Below are 19,935 nucleotides of genomic sequence, written 5' to 3'. Positions count from 1 at the left end.
CGATAAGAGGTAATGGGAAGACGAGAACAGGGGAAATACAGTAGGACTTATATGAGAGGAAAAGAGGGGACATAGAGATATACTGTACATTTAGAGAGAGTGACGGCGGGAGAGACACAGGACAGAGAGACAAACACTAATGGGGTTTATTAATTAAGCTACAAAATTATTATTGCATAGTTAACAGATATTAAACTAAACCCCTCACTTGGAGAAGAGTTAATGATATCAGGATGTGCTGGGCAGACCAAGAAAGGGGGAAAGAGACAAATTGGTCTAAATATATACAGAAGAACATTGCTATTAGAGGAATGTATTTAGCAGAGACTGGGGTTACTTGTTCCGAAAAATGTATCTGGATGGGAAATTGTAGCTGAGAAGAGAGGCAATGAAGGAGGCAGTGGGAGAGATTTTGTAAGCACAGTCTCATTATAAACTAAAACATTGCTGAACCGCGTTACATAGTTACATAGTTACATAGTTACATAGTTACATAGTAGATGAGGTTGAAAAAAGACGTAGGTCCATCAAGTTCAACACATGCTAAATTTAGACAACAGATACTTTATCCTATATCTATACTTACTTATTGATCCAGAGGAAGGCAAACAAAAAAACCCCATTAAGGGGAAAATGAATTCTTTCCTGACTCCAAGAATTGGCAATCGGATTAATCCCTGGATCAACATCCTTCCCATGTATACTTTTTTGGTATAGTCCTTTATACCTTTCCCATCAATAAAGATGTCCAACCTTTTTTGAACAAATCTATTTTATCTGCCATCACAGTCTCCATGGGTAATGAATTCCACATTTTAACTGGCCTTACTGTAAAGAACCCTTTCCTTTGTTGCTTGTGAAATTTCCATTCCTCCAACCTTAAGGAATGGCTCTGAGTCCTTAGTACTGCCCGTGGGATGAATAGTTCTTTTGAAAGCTCCTTGTATTGTCCCCGAATATATTTGTATATAGTGATCATATCACCTCTTAGACGCCTCTTTTCTAATGTAAATAAATCTAATTTAGCTAGCCTTTCCTCATAAGTTAGATTGTCCATCCCTTTTATTAATTTGGTGGCTCTTCTCTGCACTCTCTCTAGTCCATAATGTCTTTTTTTAGGATTGGTGCCCAAAATTGTACTCCATATTCAAGGTGTGGTCTTATTAATGCTTTGTAAAGGGGCATAATTATGTTTACTTCCCTTCCATCCATTGCCCGTTTGATGCAAGTGTAACGGGTTTTCTGGCCCGGCCTGACCCACCCAATCTCACATTGGCCCCTGTGGTCTAACCGGTCCCCATTACAGTATGATAGTGTCTGGTGGTGCACCTGTTGGCTACAGGACTCCTGAGTCTCCCGCATGATGGTGTGTGGGGAGAACCCGTCTAGACAGGCAGCTGAGGTAGTGTGTTGAGTCTCACCTAGTTCCAGTGCAGCGCCTCCACCTCATCAGGGTCCCTTCGGTCACTTGGGGATGATCCTGGCGAGGAACTCCTTGGTGGTGCAACCCTCTGTGTAATCACTTGACTCTCACACACAGGGGTTTCTCTGATCAGCTCCATCTTTATTGTTACGGTGGGCATAGCTGCCCTCCACAATGGGGTGTACTTAGCCCTCCATCGTCCAGCTGCTTCCCTCTGAAAGGTACGCCTTCCCTTAATAGGTGGGTTCCCTATCCCCGCAGGGATCTCAGCCCTGTGCCAGGTCCCTGGTCACAGTTCTCTCAGGCAGCTTGTCTCTGTCTGCCTTGTGCTGCCAGACTCACAGCCCTGCAGTCAGACTACTGCAACAGTGTTGCAGACCTCCATCTGCCTCTTACTGACAGAGCAGCACAGCAACAGGAACTCCTCACAACTCAGCAACAACTCCTAACTTTGGATCAGTGCTGTGCCTTATGTACACTCTGGAAACTGACACACCTCTGACATCACTAACCATGGAGTCAGAGCATGTGACCACTCCCATCCATACACAGGGCACCCCACCAGGTTGTGAGGGCAAACCTCCATAATTACTGCTGGCATGTCCATAACTTACCAGGCCTTACTGTCAGCAGGAGAGATGACTGTAGCCATTTTACATGACCGCTACATTCTCCCCCTGGTGAATCCCACCGGCCCCGGCTGGGACCTAAATTTGAACACCTTTCGCAGGAAGCACTGTAAAATGGAACACACATAATTAGTCACAACATTACAGTACATCTCTTCATCATAACATAACAAATACATCCTAACATAGATGTATAACAACCAGGGTTACTCCCTGATGGAGTATCCATTACTGGTACTACCATACCCTCTTACGGTGGCTTGCGCACAGCATGGCCCACTGGGCTTAGAGCAGCAATGCTGTAACCCTCTGGATGACACTTCTCATGTAACCCGCCAGGATCCCAATCTTCTTCCCCTGATCATTCCTCCTCATCAGTGCCATAACCCCTATCCTCACCAGTGGAACCCATTTTAAACTCAATTTCTCCTTCCATGAGGGGTTCAGGGACATACAGGTACTCCAACCTGTGGGGCGCTTTGTACTTAGCTATAATAGCCCTCTCGGCCCGGCTGCTCCTAGTCAGCTCTGCGTTCCCTGCCCTCCCTGGCAACACCCATGACAGGGGCTCGTCTGTGTCCACGGGGTCAAATAATATCCCAGACCCCATAGGCTCTATATTATGCTGACCTATCTGAAACCATCGTTCCTGCATCTTCCTCTTCTTCTGCGCAGGTGTAAACTGTCCTACTGCCCACCATCGGGTCTCCTTACGTTCCTCAGACCCCCATTCTAGTGAGTCTCCCTCCTCTGTATTCCCCCAAGAATATACCCCAGAGGTCCTTGATGAAAGAGGCCTAGACCACCTCTCTTGTTTGGAGCTATCCTGAGACTTAACTACGGCCACACTAGGTACCCATCGGGACTCGGATACTTTTCCCAACTGCCCTCCACCCCTCGACCCAACATCAGAGGCATAGCTGTTCAGTCTCTCCCCAGTCCGTTCCTCACCGATTCCCTGGGACCCTCCCGACATTCCCAAATTGGACGTTGACCCACGGGAAAAGGTGACTGGGACAGGGGCTTTATCTAGGGCATGGGTTTGGGCATAGGGACAGGTAATGGGCATCCGCGGGGTTCCGACCCGCTCTCTGCCTTCGGATAGTCCCGTATTATTGTGCGGACGTGCCGCTGGTTGGGCCTCACCCGTCTCAGCTCTCCTCGCAGCCTGCCAGCTCTGTGTTGACACAGGTGATCGGGAAGCACTGCCCGATCGCCGAGGCGTTGTGGTTCTCTTTCTGGTCGTTCCGCTACCTCCGCCGGAAGTGACGTCATCACCGGAACCGGATACTCCGCCACCTTGCGATGGATCCCCAAGCGGGATCTCTTCCTCCAAAACGACATCCGCCGCCGGAAGTGAGGGTTCTGCTCTTCGCTCCGCTCGGGCCTGGGCTAGGCCTTCCTCCGCCGTTGCCACCACCGGCGCCTGGGAAGGGTAAGGATGTATCTCACCGCTCCGTCGGCTCGGGATGGAATCCTCTCCTTCTTCCGCGCTGCAAGTCACCACGGCCGTGGGACTCCGCCTCTCGGGTTGGTTCTGCACCGTCGACACGAGACTCCGCTCCGCCGCGACACAGGTAAGTGCCGGTTCTTTTCCAGCACCGCTGAAGTGGTCCGCCGGTAGGCGCATCACCACCGTCGTTAGGATCGCTTGTTCCTCTTTCGAGGAGCCGAACTCCGACTCGGGGAGTGGCACTGCCGCAGGGGACCGACGGTGAGGTTCCGGGTTCTCACCGCGGTTGTAGACCCCTTTCTCTTCAGGCTCCGTTCTGCTCGTTAGGAGCGATCCCGATTCTCCGGGATCAACTGGTTCGGTGCAGGCCGCACGTGGGGCTTCAGCCGTCAGCATGGCTGTGTCCGCCCCCGCCTTGACTACCAGGGAGCATCCTGGCAATGAGTAGGGATATACCCCAATGTCCATCTCGCTCTTTGTTGTGCTGGTTACGGGAGACACTTTGCACAGTGGTCTCTCCTGTTCCACAGATAACGGGGCAGGTGATTCCTTATCTCCAGCTTCACTGGTGTGGTCCGCCGGCTGGGGCATCACCACAGCTGGGTGTTGGTCATGGGAGGCACTAAGTAACTTCTCCCTGAAGACAGCCTGAACTTCAGCAGTACTCATATTGATATAGAGTCCCGGCTCCTCCTCCTGGTGAACAGAAATGGCTGATGACTGCTCAAAACTCTCGCTCCCCCTGGTGGAATTTAAAGGAGGGGCAGCGCACTCTTTCACGTTATGGCCCCTAATTGGCTCTAAGTCCGTCACAGTCTCTGAGGGCGCGGCTACAGCTTTCGCGCCATACCTCCCCGCAGGGTGTGGTTTTCTCTTTGGCGCCAATCCCGGCCAACTTTCTGCAATTTTAGCATTTGCAGAATTTTCTGCAACTGGCCCACGCGGTCTCCCAGGGAAGCGGGAACCGCCATTTTGGGTCGCTCTGCTATCCATATTAGCAGCAGCTGTAACTTCGTGTTTCCCTATCTTCTCCACTAGCCACTTCCAGGAAAGGGGGTCACCCCGCATCCAAGAGCACCTCATCATGACCACAACAGGATGGTCAGGCATCGCTCCTCTCAGAAATTGATCACAACAGTACATATCCACTTCGGTGGCCGTGATACGATCCCTTCTCCGCATCTCCCACAAGACTGCACCAATCCGCAGGAGGAACTCAGATAGCTCCTCTCCGTCTTTCTGACGAAGACTGTAGTACCGTCTCATCAATTGTTCCATGTCCTCTTTACCCGCACACACACCATGTGCGCTCTCTCTATTAGCCTCCGTCCGCCATTTTGGACTATCCGCACCGCGCGGATCCTCCATTCTTGCGGTCGCCATTTTCTCGCTACTGTTACTGTACATGGGGCTCCGTTCTGCGGGGCAGCCACCACACCAGTACAATAAAGATTAGCTTCAGATGCACCACCACATGTGTACCTGATCTAGGCTGGACTCATGTTGCACTACCTCAGGCTAGGCTCACTCTCTCAGTGTCTGCTGTGTCTCCTTCCTCCCAGTCTGTGCTCCCTATGGTAAGTGTCTGGAATGGGCTAGGTACTCTGGCTTCTGCCATGCAGTACTTGGGGCGTCTACCTCTCTTGGTCAGCCTAGCGCAGACCCTCTCCAGGATTCCTGACCAAGTTAACAGGCTATCCCTTTAGGCATCCTACCAACTAGCACTGCCTCAAGGTGACTCGGTCAGCTATAGCCCGGCTCCAGACCCCTCACTCCTTTCAGGCCCCTAGGTTGTCCCTGCGAACTGACAATATCCCGTCAGCCCCTTGACTAGCCCTAGGTCCGTCCCTACGCAGCACAGAGTGGCAGCAGACACTCTCCCTGTTTCCCAGTGTGCCTAGCTAGAGCCTGTCCTGTTGACGGATCTGATCTCAGCAGCTCGCCTCCAAATGTAACGGTGTTTCTGGCCCGGCCTGACCCACCCAATCTCACATTGGCCCCTGTGGTCTAACCGGTCCCCATTACAGTATGATAGTGTCTGGTGGTGCACCTGTTGGCTACAGGACTCCTGAGTCTCCCGCATGATGGTGTGTGGGGAGAACCCGTCTAGACAGGCAGCTGAGGTAGTGTGTTGAGTCTCACCTAGTTCCAGTGCAGCGCCTCCACCTCATCAGGGTCCCTTCGGTCACTTGGGGATGATCCTGGCGAGGAACTCCTTGGTGGTGCAACCCCCTGTGTAATCACTTGACTCTCACACACAGGGGTTTCTCTGATCAGCTCCATCTTTATTGTTACGGTGGGCATAGCTGCCCTCCACAATGGGGTGTACTTAGCCCTCCATCGTCCAGCTGCTTCCCTCTGAAAGGTACGCCGTCCCTTAATAGGTGGGTTCCCTATCCCCGCAGGGATCTCAGCCCTGTGCCAGGTCCCTGGTCACAGTTCTCTCAGGCAGCTTGTCTCTGTCTGCCTTGTGCTGCCAGACTCACAGCCCTGCAGTCAGACTACTGCAACAGTGTTGCAGACCTCCATCTGCCTCTTACTGACAGAGCAGCACAGCAACAGGAACTCCTCACAACTCAGCAACAACTCCTAACTTTGGATCAGTGCTGTGCCTTATGTACACTCTGGAAACTGACACACCTCTGACATCACTAACCATGGAGTCAGAGCATGTGACCACTCCCATCCATACACAGGGCACCCCACCAGGGTGTGAGGGCAAACCTCCATAATTACTGCTGGCATGCCCATAACTTACCAGGCCTTACTGTCAGCAGGAGAGATGACTGTAGCCATTTTACATGACCGCTACACAAGATAAGATCTTGTTTGCCTTTGCAGCTACTGCATGACATTGGGCACTATTGCTTAGCCTGCAGTCGACAAGTCTACAAGAACTCCTAAATCCTTCTCCATCAAGGATTCCCCCAATAATGTATCCCTATTTAATTTGTAAGTCGAATTTTTAATTTTTGCATCCCAAATGCATAACCTTACATTTATCTGTATTAAACCTCATCTGCCATTTACCTGCCCACGTTTTCAGTCTCTCCAAGTCCTTCTGAAGAGAAATTACATCTAGCTCTGATTCTATTACCTTACACAATTTAATATCATCAGCAAAGATGGAGACTTGCTCTCGATCTCAACCTCAAGGTCATTAATAAACAAATTAAAAAGCAGGGGTCCCAGTACCGATCCCTGAGGTACTCCACTGACGACTTAAGCCCAACCTGAAAAAGTTCCATTTATGACAACCCTCTGTTGTCTGTCCTTTAACTAGTTTTCAATCCATATATTATTACTGAGTCCAATTTTCTTTATTTTGTACACCAACCTCTTGTGTGAAACCGTATCAAAACCTTTGCAAAATCTAAGTAGACCACATCAACTGCATTACCCTGGTCTAAATTCCTACTTACCTAATATATATCCTCAAAGAAACAAATAAAGTTAGTTTGGCAAGATCTAAGATCAAGATTCCAATAGCCTTGCAAGCAAATTTTGTTTACAAATATGGTCTGGGCCAAGGATTAATTAATGTTATAAATAGAGTTTTGGCCTGGAAATGGTTCTAAAACTGCAGTATCTTGTGTCAGCAAAAATCCATCTCTGAGACCTGCTCAGTGAGAAAATCTTACATTAACTTATCCACATGCTGCAGGATTAAAAGTAGCTTAAATTTTCAGTTCTTAGTGTATCTTTAGTACCAGAAGAGCCTGCGCGGCATAACGTGTGGTGCTGAGGAGGGGGCAAGTTCTGTATCTGTCCTCACTTGACACCATGGACCACCCTCTTCTCCTTCATATTCTCTATACTCTTGGTATTCGGAACAAAGCTTTATCCTGGATCTCATCCTACCTCTCCCATCGTACTTTCAGTGTCTCTTCTGCTAACACCTCCTCCTCCTCTATTGATCTCTCTGTGGGGGTACCCCAGGGCTCTGTCCTGGGACCTCTTCTCTTTTCTCTGTACACACTCTCTCTAGGTGACCTAATAATATCTTTTGGGTTTAAATATCACCTCTATGCTGACGACACACAAATATACTTTTCAACACCCGACCTTACACCTGCTGTACAAACCAAAGTTTCTGAATGTCTCTCTGCTATATCATCCTGGATGGCCCTCTGCCATCTTAAACTCAACATGGCTAAAACAGAGCTCCTCATACTTCCTACCAAACCTGGCCCTACTACCTCCTTCCACATTACTGTTGGAACTATGATAATTCACCCAGTAGCCCAAGCATGCTGCCTAGGGGTCACACTCGACTTCTCTCTCACATTTGCCCCTCACATTCAAAACATTTCTAAACTTGTCGCTTTTTCCTCCGCAATATAACAACGATACGCCCTTTCCTCTGTTGCTCGACTGCTAAAACTCTGACTCAGGCCCTCATTCTCTCCCATCTTGATTACTGTAACCTCCTGCTGTCCGGCCTTCCTGCCTCTCACCTGTCTCCCCTACAATCTATCTTAAATGCTGCTGCCAGAATCACTCTACTCTTTCCTAGATCTGTCTCAGCATCTCCCCTCATGAAATCCCTCTCCTGGCTTCCGATCAAATCCTGCATCTCACACTCCATTCTTCTCCTCACTTTTAAAGCTTTACACTCTTCTGCCCCTTCTTACAACATCTCAGCCCTAATTTCTCGCTATGCACCATCCCGACTCTTGCGTTCTGCTCAAGGATGTCTTCTTTCTACCCCCTTTGTATCTAAAGCCCTCTCCCACCTTAAACCTTTTTCACTGACTGCCCCACACCTCTGGAATGCCCTTCCCCTCAGTACCCGACTAGCACCCTCTCTATCCACCTTTAAGACCCACCTTAAGACACACTTGCTTAAAGAAGTATATGAATAGCACTGTGGCTATTCTGAACACATGATACATAAAGCTTGGCCCCCTGCAGACGCACTTACCAGAACTCCCTCCTACTGTTTCTGTACGTTCTCCCTACCTACCAATTAGACTTTAAGCTCCTCGGGGCAGGGACTCCTCTTCCTTAATGTTACTTTAATGTCTAAAGCACTTATTCCCATGATCTGTTATTTATATTATCGGTTATTTATTTGATTACCACGGGTATTACTGCTGTGAAGCCCTATGTACATTAATGGCGCTATATAAATAAAGACTTACAATACAATACTTCTCCAGCTCCTGGCAGGAGCCTCACATGGAAGTTTCCTATTAACACTGAGGATGAGATTACTGCAGATAGAGATAATATAACACAGGCGTCTGGTGGGGACTTTTCCTCAGGATGTTAGTACTGACCGGTTACCCAGCGCTTAGTGACATAGAAACAGTGCTGTGTTGGTACAGGAATTCCTGCCCTAAAGGAATAGAAAGTACAAACATAACAGGGAGTGTGTTACGTACATTATGTTAGGTGTGTTACGTACAGTATGTTAGGTGTGTTGGGGGCGTGTATGGGAATCTGCAGGAGAAATACCTGCTCTACCAGTTATAAAGCTTTATTATTAAACGATTGGGGAGAAGCCAAATTCTTAGCGTTGATAAGACGTATGAAAGGGGGAACATTACAGCATATGCAGCACAGGTAATTCTAGGAGTGACTTCTTTAGTCTGTGCAATAATACCTCTAATACAATACAACATTGCACATCCATCACCTGCCAAAGATCAGTGTGACATTAACGTCTGTACAAATTACACAACAGTTATAGATTTTACCCACCCGGCTGTGAACATGTCGGCATAGTATAACCAGAAGAGCTCTTAACCCCTTCACCTCTGAGTGAGTCAGTGATCAATGTCTCCCAGCTGTGAAACGGAGGAGCAACATACTGTATGCCATATATCCAGGCAAAGCTATTCACTGGAAGGAATGAGATACATGTCATTCAATGTCTGTGTCACGTAAGTAAATATAACCCCAGCAGACACTTTACATACATACAAACATAGAATTTGTTAGCAGGTAAGAACCACTTGGCTCACCCAGGCAGCCCATACATTACATTACCATTGTATTATACAGAGTAAGTGCTCCAGGAATAAGTACCTGGGGATATCTGCTCATTACATTGTAACAAGAAAGGGTTATCTCCCATTGTTACGCATTGGCACGAAGGAGCCTTAATCACAGGGAGCAAGTAAAGAATAAAGTATATATTTTTTAGCTAGAGATAAAGAGACCTGTTGATATGAAGATTTGGTCAGTACAGACGAGATCACGACTATTCTAAAGCTTGCCTCAAAACTAGCCGGTTACATTCTGGGTATGTGCTGGGTGTAACCTGGCAAGTTTAAGGCAAGTTTAAGGCATTTCTGCAGTGACTAATGACCCATAGGATTAACACAGCAGGGGTCCCTGGCAATCCCTTTCAGTTTGAATGGGACTGCCAGGGACCCCCGCTGTTAATCTGATGGGCCATTAATCAATGCAGAAATGCTGGACTAGTTTAAGGCAAGTTTAAGGCATGTACCCAGCAGTACCTGGGTCTTTTTAGCGATTGCCACTGGTTTGTGTTAGAATAGTCGCAGTCTCTGCTATATGTGTTTGCTACTAAATGAATGGTTCTCAACCTTTTGTGACATCCCTTCTTTTTATACCAAGCTTCATCAAATCAGAGGTAGCTTAATTTTACAGTTTTTGTTTTAAATATAATTACAGGCATTTTTTTTTAAAGTTGAATACTGTACATGTATGTATTTTTTTGGACCCCGATAATTTTCTTCGGTCAATAAATATTCACTAGGTATTTGACCAACAATGTGACAGTCACACAACAGTGTGATAATCAAACAACAGTGTGAAAGTCACACAACAGTGTGATAAACAACAGTGTGATAGTCACACCACAATATGATAATCAAACAACAATGTGATAGTCACACAACAGTGTGATAATCAAACAACAGTGTGATAATCACACAACAGTGTGATAAACAACAGTGTGATAGTCACACCACAATGTAATAATCAAACAACAATGTGATAGTCACACAACAGTGTGATAATCAAACAATAGTGTGATTATCACACAACAGTGTGATAATCAAACAACAGTGTGATAGTTCAGAGTAGTAAACAAATTCACTACACTTTTTTATTTACAAAATTAGTTTTACGTTGCCAATACTGCGCCTGGAGATACATAGAATAGTTTAGGTTGTGATATATTTTAATGGACGAACATGACCGTTATTCATAGATAAAATTGTGTTGTGCAGAGGTTTTGAAACCTCAGATGATCCTTTAATATACTTGAGGAAGAGTCCTATGAGGTTTTCAGAAGCTCAGTACAATATAATGTCATCAAAGATATCACATCCAACAATACATTTTTTGTTGATGTCATGGGAGACCAGGTTGTTGACACCTTTTTACTGGGATCATTTATTGAGCAAAACAAGGTAATGAAATAAATTGTAGTTTATTCGGCATGCATTCGCTTACACACCATGACGCACAATATTGAGAAAAAGAAACACTTACTTGTGGACTGGGGTCAAAAACTAAACTTTCCTAGGTGCAGGGAACTCCATAGAAGAGTTTTACTCTGATCGGGACTTAGCCCAGAATCTCCTAGAACCCAAATCGGCATAAAGATCCATATGCTACCACTACCTTCTCTTCTGAGAACTTGGTCCCTCCTGACCGCGAGTTATCCCAAATCTCCTGGAACTCAAATCAGCATAAAATCCCAACCGCGTCCGATTCGATCGTTTCTGAGAACTTGGGTGCAAAAGTCAGGACTTTGACTCTGGCGGGGAGGCTCTCAGGCATGAAATCAAATCCGGTTGCTCTGCTGTTCGCACAGAAGCAACATTGAAAAGCCCGTCCCGCGCTCTTACAACAGGGTACTCCAAATCTTATTGGCTCCTCGATTCTTATAGTATTTTCTGTTTCATTCACAAAACTGAAAAGCCAATCAACACATGGGAACTTTCCCCAGCAACCAATCAGAGCCAAGCCGGCTAGAAAAGCTGGGTCAGTGGGAAATCCAAAATAGCCAAGAGACATGGCCAAGCCTGCCACCTCTCTCACTTGCTATCTCCATGCCACATGCTGGGCGGGCTCCACAGATCTGGCAGAACAAGTGGCATCATGGAGGACTGCCATTGATCTCCGGACCTGGTACTCGGCCTTTCCCCACTGACCAAATGCTACTCACACCTCTGGGCATCCTCTGCTGCTTTGAAGCCCGTTGTCCAGCAGACTTACCGGCGCCTATGGGTTAGCTCGGGCAGCCGGTTTGGACATCGGTTCCGAATGTAAAAGAACATTACATTATATTAAAGTATGTTTTAATACACTTCTGAATCTCTGGGTACAGGGAACAGAAAAGGAAAAATAATGTAGTTTTATTTCTATCTGCCTTATTCCCCACACACTTTCCCTCTGACTCAGTCGGGACTCTCAGAGTTCCCCAACAACCTCATATACAGTTGGGGCACCCACAAACCCTATACTGGTTGTGGGTCACCTAGGCACTAGCTGGGGTACCCCCTTAACCTAGGGATTCCCTCAGCTATAGGGATACCTGTTCATCCCTGTGCCTCATCTTCCTTTCTGGGCTGTGCTGAAGCAGGGTTCCCTAGTGGTGAGTAACATTTGCATGTTCCCTGCTCGCTGACATGCCCGGAAAGGGAAAAACACAAACATTGCTTTATTACATACAGTATAACACAGTGATACAATGTTACTGGGCCCAAGAGTTAACCTTCTTGGACCCTCATACACAGATCAGGGGTAACCAAAATGGGCTTAAACTTTATTGAAGAGCTTGATTAACTCCTCCCGTCATAGTTGAAAATAGACTAATTTGAAAAATCTCCTCCTCCGCTATTCTTATACATTTACCCTAAATACTTGTTCTGATATTTAATGAGCTTTGTAAAAATGTTAAGAAAAGGTTACTGTAGTTCTCCCCTGTGATGAAGCGCAGAACCTGTACTTTATTTCTGGGACTTCATGTCCAGGTCACTTTTCTCTTTATAAATCGCTCATAATCTCAATTGATTTTCCTATTTGTCTTTTTTTCAGGAGACGAGCCTAGATCAAAACCTGGCACGTGTCCAAACGACGTGAGTTCTATGAATTGTCAACTGGTAAGAGTGGCTCCACAATGTGACAATGACCGGGACTGCGAAGGGACAATGAAGTGCTGCTACTCTGACTGCACGCAGCGTTGTGTTAAGCCACTGAAAGGTATGGAGGGGGGGAAGCAGGAGGGTAGGGAGAGGGGGGAGGGGGGAGGAGGGGGAGAGGAGGAGGGGGACACAGCTGATGTGTAACAGGTGACTAACCCAGTGCAATTCAAAGCCTAATATCCATAAATAGAGTCCAGGATATAGATGTGCCATAATTCAGGGTTATCCATGCACCCCCCAGCTCTCTCTCTCTCTCTCCTGCATCTGCATGTCTCTTGTATATGTGTACTGTATGTGCATTTATATATGTATATATATATATATATATATATATATATATATATATATATATATATATATATATATATATATATAGACACACAGGAATGTTCAGGGCATTCAACAGGGGAAATATAAGGAAAGTAACTTATCTGGTCAGTGGTGGAGCTTGAGAAGTCCGAAACGTTGCTTCTTTTTTCCTGCTGTTGCCCCTGATGCTTGTGTTTCTACATTAAATTGTTTTTGCATTTTAATTGGTGAGTGCTGCGGATTTTGTACATCGGGATTTATATATATTTATATATATATATACATATATATATATATAACAACAAAGAGCCCCCAGAGGAAGCACAGGGTGTGAAACGCTGCGTCGGGGTTGTTGTTTGTCTGCCCTCCCCAAGGATCCCGTCAGTCTGCTGTGGACTTTTGCTGCCATTACTTTTCACCATTCATGCTATCTTAGGATCTTACAACCAGGACTTACTATTCATGGTGATCTGCAAGTATACACAGTGCTTATTTATTTCAGCAGTGGTTATTTTATGCATTTTCACTTTCCTTTATTGGTGACCAAGGCGGTATTGGATTGGCACTCAACATACTCAGCAGCCTTTTAGTTCACAGCACACAGCTTTTTCAATTTGACTCTAGGAGTTTATAACTCTCTCCTAGGTAGCAATATTTTGTTTTATTATATTTAGGTTTATGATTTCAGTATTGCTTTTCTATGTCATGTATTTTCTTCAGCTGTAGGGATCCCTTGGGGACTGATTTAAATGTTGTATTTTTTGTGTAATTCATGTCCTTGAATAAACATTTCTTTATAATTATTTTGCTTGAGTGCTTTTAGTGGGACACTTTTTCTTTTCTTTTCTTAGCATATATATATATACAATCAAAAACAAATAGTCAATACCATTCTGTGGCTAAAGAAATGCATTTATTTGTGCGAGCTTTCGAGATTCAGTGATCTCTTCTTCGGGCGATGTTACAATGGATTAAGCCAAAAAAATTACTTTCAAACATGGCAGATAAGAATGTTATCTGTGGGTGAAGCCTGCCCCTCCCCCCTGTGCATTATGTGATTTATTACTTAAGTTGTTAAATGTTCCCTGAATGTTTGTGACGTTAGAGTAACATGTACAGTATGTGTGTGTGTAGGTATTTCAATGTGTGAATGTGTGTGAATCTTAATTTATAAAATGCCCACAGTGTATACAGCGCGTTCAAAAGGTGTGTGTAGAGGGGGAGGGTAGAACAATGGTGTGGGTAGGAGGGTGTTACATTTCTGTGCGAGTTTGTGTCTACAATGCAGTCCCTATTTGTATAAAGAGATAGAATTACATTGTACATTTGTATGTGGACAGAAAGTAACACTTGCCTAAGCAAGTGAAAAAGACCCCTATATAACTAGCACTCAAGGACAGAATGATATAGTCAGATAAAATTTAACCTTTATTGATGTATGCAGTAGTGAGTGAAAAACACTCTGGAATGAACACACAACGCTAATGTTTAATTAATTAAAATTGTATTAAATCAATTAATTAAAATGAAATACACCACCTCCAATATAATACCAAACTAATGGGGGTGGTGAATAGGAACTATAAGGCACTGGCACCATGCAAGGAATGAGGCACCACCTGTAATACCATCATTCATTGCATGGTGCCAGTTCCTTATAGTTCCTATTCACCACCCCCATTAGTTTGGTATTATATTGGAGGTGGTGTATTTCATTTTAATTAATTGATTTAATACAATTTTAATTAATTAAACATTAGCGTTGTGTGTTCATTCCAGAGTGTTTTTCACTCACTACTGCATACATCAATAAAGGTTAAATTTTATCTGACTATATCATTCTGTCCTTGAGTGCTAGTTATATAGGGGTCTTTTTCACTTGCTTAGGCAAGTGTTACTTTCTGTCCAGTTTCCCTTACCCCTGGCACCTACAGTAGAGGCAACGTTTATTCGAGCATTTGCCGTAAACTAGCCGGGTTACATTCTGGGTATGTGCTGGGTATGTGCTGGGTATGTTCTGGGCTAGTTTGAGGCACATTTAAGGCATTTCTGCATTGACTAACGACCCATAGGATTAACACAGCAGGGATTCCTGGCAGTCCAATTCAGTTTGAATGGGACTGCCAGAGACCCCCACTGTTAATCTGATAGGCCATTAATCAATGCAGAAATGCTGGGGCTAGTTTAAGGAAAGTTTAAGGCATGTACCCAGCATGTACCTGGGTGTTTCCTGGGTTTTTTGGAGAATTGCCACTGGTTTTTGTTCGAATAAGAGTTGCCTCTACTGTATACATATACAGACTGTAGCAAGAGCTATCCTCCCCCTCTCTCCCCTTTTCCCTCCATATACATTTGTATGTGTAAGAGGCAGGTGTGTGTGTATTCCTACGGTGCAGTATTTATAGACATGGGCCTTAGCACTCGTGTGAAGAGAGTTCTCTTGTGTCAGGGTAGTGGCTCATGAAGCTGCGGTCTCAGTTTAGGCCACTGGTGAGTGTCCCAAATAGTTTAATACATTTGTAGTCATGCAACCATCTCCCTTTTGGTGTTCTGAGATTACCTTTGAGAATGGCCACCTTCAGATCATTCATCTTATGGCCTGAGTCAGAGAAATGTTCGCCAACAGGACTGGCTCTTGCTTTGCTTTTGATGCTGTGGCAATGCAGGAACATTCTCTTGCTATGTCTACAGTGTGTGACTTTATATGTATATATCTATGTCTATGTAAATTCACTGATACATATATTATTGTTTATTTTTTCTATTTAGAAGACTTTGTTAAATAACCCTCATATAAAAACACTGACTTCATACTGTACCTTACTTCACACATTGATTGATAGTGAGGTTTCAGTCTCATGCCTTTCTGTTTTGCAGTGAAACCTGGAGATTGTCCAATACCAAATACAAGATGTATGACTCCCCTGCCCCCACCATTATGTACAAGTGACAGCCAGTGTAAAGGTGATAAGAAGTGCTGCACCCCTTGGTGTCAACAGAAGTGTACAGACCCCATAAATATGTAAGTGGACACCCCAAGTACGGTGACAACAAGTCAACTTGTTTTTCAAGTTCTTTGTTAAAATGTATGTTGCTTTTAGTATTTATTTATTTATTTATAAAATATTTTACCAGGAAGTAATACATTGAGAGTTACCTCTCGTTTTCAAGTATGTCCTGGGCACAGAGTAAAACAAATAATACATGGTTACAAGTACAGTACATAAATGAACAAGGTATACATTATATACAAGACATTGCATGCACAGTTAAAGAAAATATATATTATGAGCGTATGAAACAGTTACAGACCAGGTTAAAATGTGAGACAGCCTTAGATTTGAAAGAACTTAAGCTGGTGGTGGATATGAGAGTCTCTGGTAGGTTGTTCCAGTTTTGGGGTGCACGGAAGGAGAAGGAGGAACGTCCGGATACTTTGTTGAGCCTTGGGACCATGAATAGTCTTTTTGAGTCAGATCTCAGGTGATAGGTGCTGCATGTGGTAGGGGTGAGGAGCTTGTTCAGGTAGCTGGGTAGCTTGCCCAGAAAGTATTTGAGGGTGAGACAGGAAAGGTGAACTTTGCGCATAGACTAGTGATGACCAATCTAGTTCTTTAAGCATTTCGCAGTGATGTGTGTTGTAGTTGCATTGGAGAACAAAACGACAAATTGAATTGTAGAGGGTGTCAAGTTTGCTAAGGTGGGTTTGAGGAGCCGAGCCATATACTATGTCTCCATAGTCAATAATTGGCATTAGCATCTTCTGTGCAATACGCTTTCTGACCAGGAGAATTAGGGAGGATTTGTTCCTGTAAAGTACCCCTAGTTTGGCATAGGTCTTGGTTGTCAGGGTATCAATGTGCATCCCGAATGTTAAGTGGGAGTCAAACCATAAGCCCAGGTACTTAAAACTAGTGACAGGTGTTAGGGTGGTGTTAGTGTTGGTTCTAATCAGGAGCTCAGTCACTGGAAGCTTTACAAATTCAGTCTTGGTCCCAAATACCATTGTTACAGTCTTGTCAGTGTTTAAAAACAGTTTGTTTTGGGAAATCCAGTTTTCGAGTCTCAAAAAGTCAGACTGAAGTATGTGTTGAAGGTCAGAGAGGCTATGGCTGTGTGCATATAGGATTGTGTCATCTGCATACATGTCTATTGAGGCTTCCTTACAAGCTGTGGGAAGATCATTAATGAACACTGAGAATAGTAGGGGCCCCAGAACAGAGCCTTGCGGGACACCACAGGTGATATCCAGGGGGTTTGAGTTTGAGCCTGAGATGGACACATGTTGGGATCTTCCTGATAGGTAGGACTGAAACCAGTTTAAAGCATGCTTCCCTATTCCAGAGCTCTGGAGTTTGTTAAGCAGGATAACATGATCAACTGTGTCAAAAGCCTTTGCAAAATCTAGGAATACTGCGCCAGTGAGTTGTCCCCGTTCCATTCCACACTGGATTTCATTGCAAACTTTTAGCAGGGTAGTTACGGTGGAGTGTTTGGGACGAAACCCAGACTGGAATTGGCTAGGGAAATTTGTCTTGGTATAGAAATCGCTTAATTGGGATTGGACACATTTTTCCATAACTTTGGATAGAATGGGGAGAAGTGAGATTGGCCTGTAGTTTGAGACAGTGTTTTTGTCCCCACTTTTGAAGATTGGGACAACGCTGGCAGTTTTCAAAGGTCTTAGGGATATGGCCTGCAGACAGGATAGAGTTGACTATGGACGCAATTGGTTTGGCAATGGCTGGGGCACCAAGTCGTAGGAACCTAGATTGTAGTAAGTCAGGTCCACATTGGCTGCTTAGTTTTAGTTTGAGGAGCGCTTGTGTAATCTCCTCTTCAGATACTGGGCTAAATTGAAAATTGTGGGCAGTGTTGGGAGGGGGTGGGACTGTAGGGATACTCCCAGGATGAGATTCATGTTTGGGGTTTGTGCTGCGTTTCGCTAATAAGTTAGTGGCACACCCCACAAAGTAATCATTGAATGCATTTGCAATGTCAGTGGGGTTTGTCAGAGTAATATCCCCCTTAGTGATATTACTTGGTTGTTGATGGTTAGGAGGCTGGAATATATTGTTGATAACCTTCCAGAAGTTAGCTGGGTTTGATGTATTTGGTGGAGATTGTAGTAGCCAAGAAGTGTACGGTTATTTTAGGTTATGATAGCATGAGAGTTCTTCGCAGACGTTTATTGTGTGTACAAGACTCTATTTCATAAGATTTAAAAGATTCAAAACTGATTAGAATTACAGTAGCAATGGGGTTTATTACCTGCAGATGTGCACTGTGTGCTGGGTATCCGCATGAGATTTCCAAGCCACAAGGTCTGTGCTTCATATGCTTCCTATAGTACAGTCCATGATAAGATTGCAGAAACTTATGTACAATCCCTACACATTAATATGAAACCATATACATTTGTTATCGAACATAAAGACCACAGAGGAGGTTCCAAGAAATGAAAATGAAAGGATGCATGATCTGTATCATAAATCTTACTAGGGAAGGATAAACAATCTCTACATGAACAGCCTAGAAGAAAGGAAAGGAAAAGATATGAAGGGAAAATATACAATGTACAGCTGTGACCAGACTTACTGTTCCCGTGAAAGCGGATGAAAAAGTCGAATTCCGTCCACAAACCTGAAAACTGTACATTTTGCGACCCAGGAGGATTAAGTCAGGAACCACACAGCATTAATCCTACTGGGCAAGCCAGCCTGTAAGAGCTGCACAGAGGAGTCCCAAAGAATCAGTCTCTCTGTGTCTCCCTGAGCAGCTTTTGCAGGAGCAATTCAATTATTTTTAACATAGGATTGAAGCAGGGGATCTCCAGAGCTCACCCCCATTAATTTAATCTCCAGGACCCACTGCTTCATGAGATAGACTTCCGTAGGAGGTGCCAGTATCTCCTGCAAAGTCCCCGTGGGTAAATAGGAAGCCGTGACCGGATTACATCATTACTTCCTATTGGCCCAGTACGGTGTGACTACCAGCACCCCCTATGTATGTATTACATAAATACAAACAATATACTATGCTATTATATAAAAATAATACATGTACAATATTAAGATAAATTACTTAACCCTCTTCAGTACGTTATTGGCTAACTGCTAAAGAAATAGTTGGTTAATCCCTTCCGAAAGCCCCATGGGAGGCCTACAAACCCTCCCCTGGGAAACTACCCCAATCACTCATCCATGCCTCCAATCTGTTTCTCCCCTTCAATAGTAATTGACAAGAGCCCTATTTGCCAAATTAAACATGAATTTAATTGCACAAAGTTATACAATATCTTTCTACCTTTCTACAGTAAATATACCAAAAACTGACCAAGCTGCCGACACCTAGAAGTGAGTGACATCCTACACAATGCAGCACGTTTCCATTGAAGAGAAGTAATTAACGGAAGCCTCTGAAGGTCGGAATCACTGAAGGGAACTTGTAGCGGCGGCTGGAAAACCCAAACAGTGAATACAAATAACCCCCTTTCCCTGTCAGAGTGGCCAGTGACACATTGTAATGCAGCACATTGCAGGAGATTGGCTAAAAGATGTCACCCTATGCAACATTTCCTCCTTGGCGCTGGAACGTATAACAGTAATAAATGTATGAGAGTTTTCATGATTATTCTGTAGTTTCCTAATTTTTCTAGCCTGTGGGGTCATTGCTTGGGGATTGGTATCTGTTCTGCGCATATTATTCTGTCTGTAGATGTGGCTGCATTTAATAAAGACACGTTTTAATCACTCAAATCTGTTTCTGGTGGATTTGTCCCCTTTCACCAACAGGAGTGCCAAGAATTACCCCAGAGAGACAGTTTGAGTTTAGGGAGGTAAATGCATGGTTAATAAAGTGGAGAAGTGTCACAGGGATATTTACACCATTTTAACCGGGATCATTCACTGAGCAAAACAAGGTAATGAACTACAAACGAGACCACGAGTATTCTAAAGCTTGCCTTAAACCAGCCCGGTTACATTCTGGGTA

General features: G+C 44.6%; 1 protein-coding gene across 1 annotated transcript in view; it reads left to right on the top strand.

Annotated features, from left to right (window-relative positions):
- LOC142492538 (antileukoproteinase-like) overlaps window positions 1–19,694 on the top strand; it is a 193,111-nt gene extending 173,417 nt beyond the window's left edge. Inside the window, exons 3-5 of the mRNA XM_075595237.1 lie at window positions 12,527–12,691; window positions 15,820–15,964; window positions 19,259–19,694. Coding sequence (XP_075451352.1) covers window positions 12,527–12,691; window positions 15,820–15,964; window positions 19,259–19,277 — 329 coding nt within the window. The 3' untranslated portion in view covers window positions 19,278–19,694. The remainder of the gene's footprint in view (window positions 1–12,526; window positions 12,692–15,819; window positions 15,965–19,258) is intronic.
- Window positions 19,695–19,935: the final 241 nt, after the last annotated feature.

Source organism: Ascaphus truei, chromosome 4 (genome assembly GCF_040206685.1).
Source record: "Ascaphus truei isolate aAscTru1 chromosome 4, aAscTru1.hap1, whole genome shotgun sequence".
Classification (NCBI taxonomy): Eukaryota; Metazoa; Chordata; class Amphibia; order Anura; family Ascaphidae; genus Ascaphus; species Ascaphus truei.
The sequence above is the reverse complement of the archived record's forward strand: the minus strand, read 5'-3'. Positions and strand labels throughout refer to the sequence as shown.